The following is a 1,352-nucleotide window of genomic DNA, read 5'->3' on the forward strand; positions in this document are numbered from 1 at the left end:
TACACACTCGAAAATTGCTCATAAACTATTTTCGGGAATCGCGCGCGGTTTCCGAGACTATAGCCGTAATCATGGGTCCTCTGTGCTGCAAGCTGGCCGGCGCTAATTTCATTCTGTCCCCCCGGTCCTCCCTCGACTCGGCTCGCCTCGCGCCTCTGCAGCCATCTTCATGGTCATGCTGGGATCATTAGCCGTGAACACCGGAGCGCACAGACTATGGAGCCACGGCTCTTACAAAGCCTCGCTCGGACTCAGGATCGCCCTCATGCTCGCCCAGACTTCCGTCGGCCAGGTGAGTACCGGCAGAGCGTGGAGAATCAACCCCCTGCTTCGCCACAACGGCAGCAGTCCAGCTAAAACTCGCACGAGGGTCGGAATTCAATTTTGTTTGGCAGTGCTCGATCTACGACTGGGTGCTGGACCACAGGATCCACCACAAGCACTTCGGCACGGACAAGGACCCCTACAACCATAACCGGGGCTTCTTCTACGCCCAGCTGGGTTCACGCATGCAGACTGACCGCGCCGACCTCGAGAGCATCAAGAGCGAGATCGACATGAGCGACATCGAACAGGACGAAGTTGTCATGTTCCAGAAGAAGTGAGTTCCGCTGTCTGTCCAGTAGTGAGCTTTGGTCCGCGGTCTACACGCTAAATCACAGAATCTGATCAATTCACTCTCTCGCTCTCCTTGCAGATACTACTGGTTCATCTTGCCCATTGTCGCCTTCCTGCTGCCCGTCAACTTCCCCGTCGAGTACTGGGGCGAGTCCATCCTGGTGTCCGTGTACGTGGTCGGCTTCTTCCGCTACTGCATCGGCCTGCACATGTCGTGGCTCGTGAACAGCGCCATCCTCATCTGGGGGCTGGACCCCAAGGCCAGGTGAGTCATCCTGGGAGGCACAGCGGGGGCGGGAAGGGGCGGGGGAGCGTTGCCGCGGTGGCCACCCCCCGACCGCGCCCCAAGCGCAAGCGAAGAAAAAGTAGGTCGCACTGTGCAGTGTTTGAGCCCTCGACTGTTTGGTCCGCAGGTCGTCCTCCGACAGCAACCTGGTGTTCATCGTGACCCGCAGCCACTGGCCCCACTACCACTACATGCTGCCCTGGGACTACCAGACCGGCGAGTTCGGCACCTACGGCGCGGGCTGCTCCACCGCCTGGGTGCGCGTGTACGCGGCGGCGGGCTGGGCCAGCGAGCTCAAGACCATGGGCTCGGACGCCGTCAAGGAGGCGCTCACCATGGCCGTCGACACGGGCAAGCCGCTCGTCGAGTGCTTGAACAAGGTCGGACTAGAGTACGCCAACAAGATTCCGGACTCGCACGTGCTCGAGTACGAAAAATACAAGTAAAC

At 59.9% G+C, this 1,352-nt stretch overlaps 1 protein-coding gene across 1 annotated transcript in view; it reads left to right on the top strand.

Annotated features, from left to right (window-relative positions):
• LOC113212009 (acyl-CoA Delta-9 desaturase) overlaps window positions 1-1,352 on the top strand; it is a gene marked incomplete at its 3' end in the record, with an annotated part of 3,105 nt that extends 1,753 nt beyond the window's left edge. Inside the window, 4 exon segments of the mRNA XM_052276395.1 lie at window positions 162-292; window positions 396-601; window positions 698-883; window positions 1,032-1,352. Of these exon segments, the coding sequence (XP_052132355.1) occupies window positions 162-292; window positions 396-601; window positions 698-883; window positions 1,032-1,350 (842 nt within the window).

Source organism: Frankliniella occidentalis, unplaced genomic scaffold (assembly GCF_000697945.3).
Source record: "Frankliniella occidentalis isolate FOCC.00 unplaced genomic scaffold, Focc_3.1 Scaffold2811, whole genome shotgun sequence".
NCBI classification, from domain to species: Eukaryota; Metazoa; Arthropoda; class Insecta; order Thysanoptera; family Thripidae; genus Frankliniella; species Frankliniella occidentalis.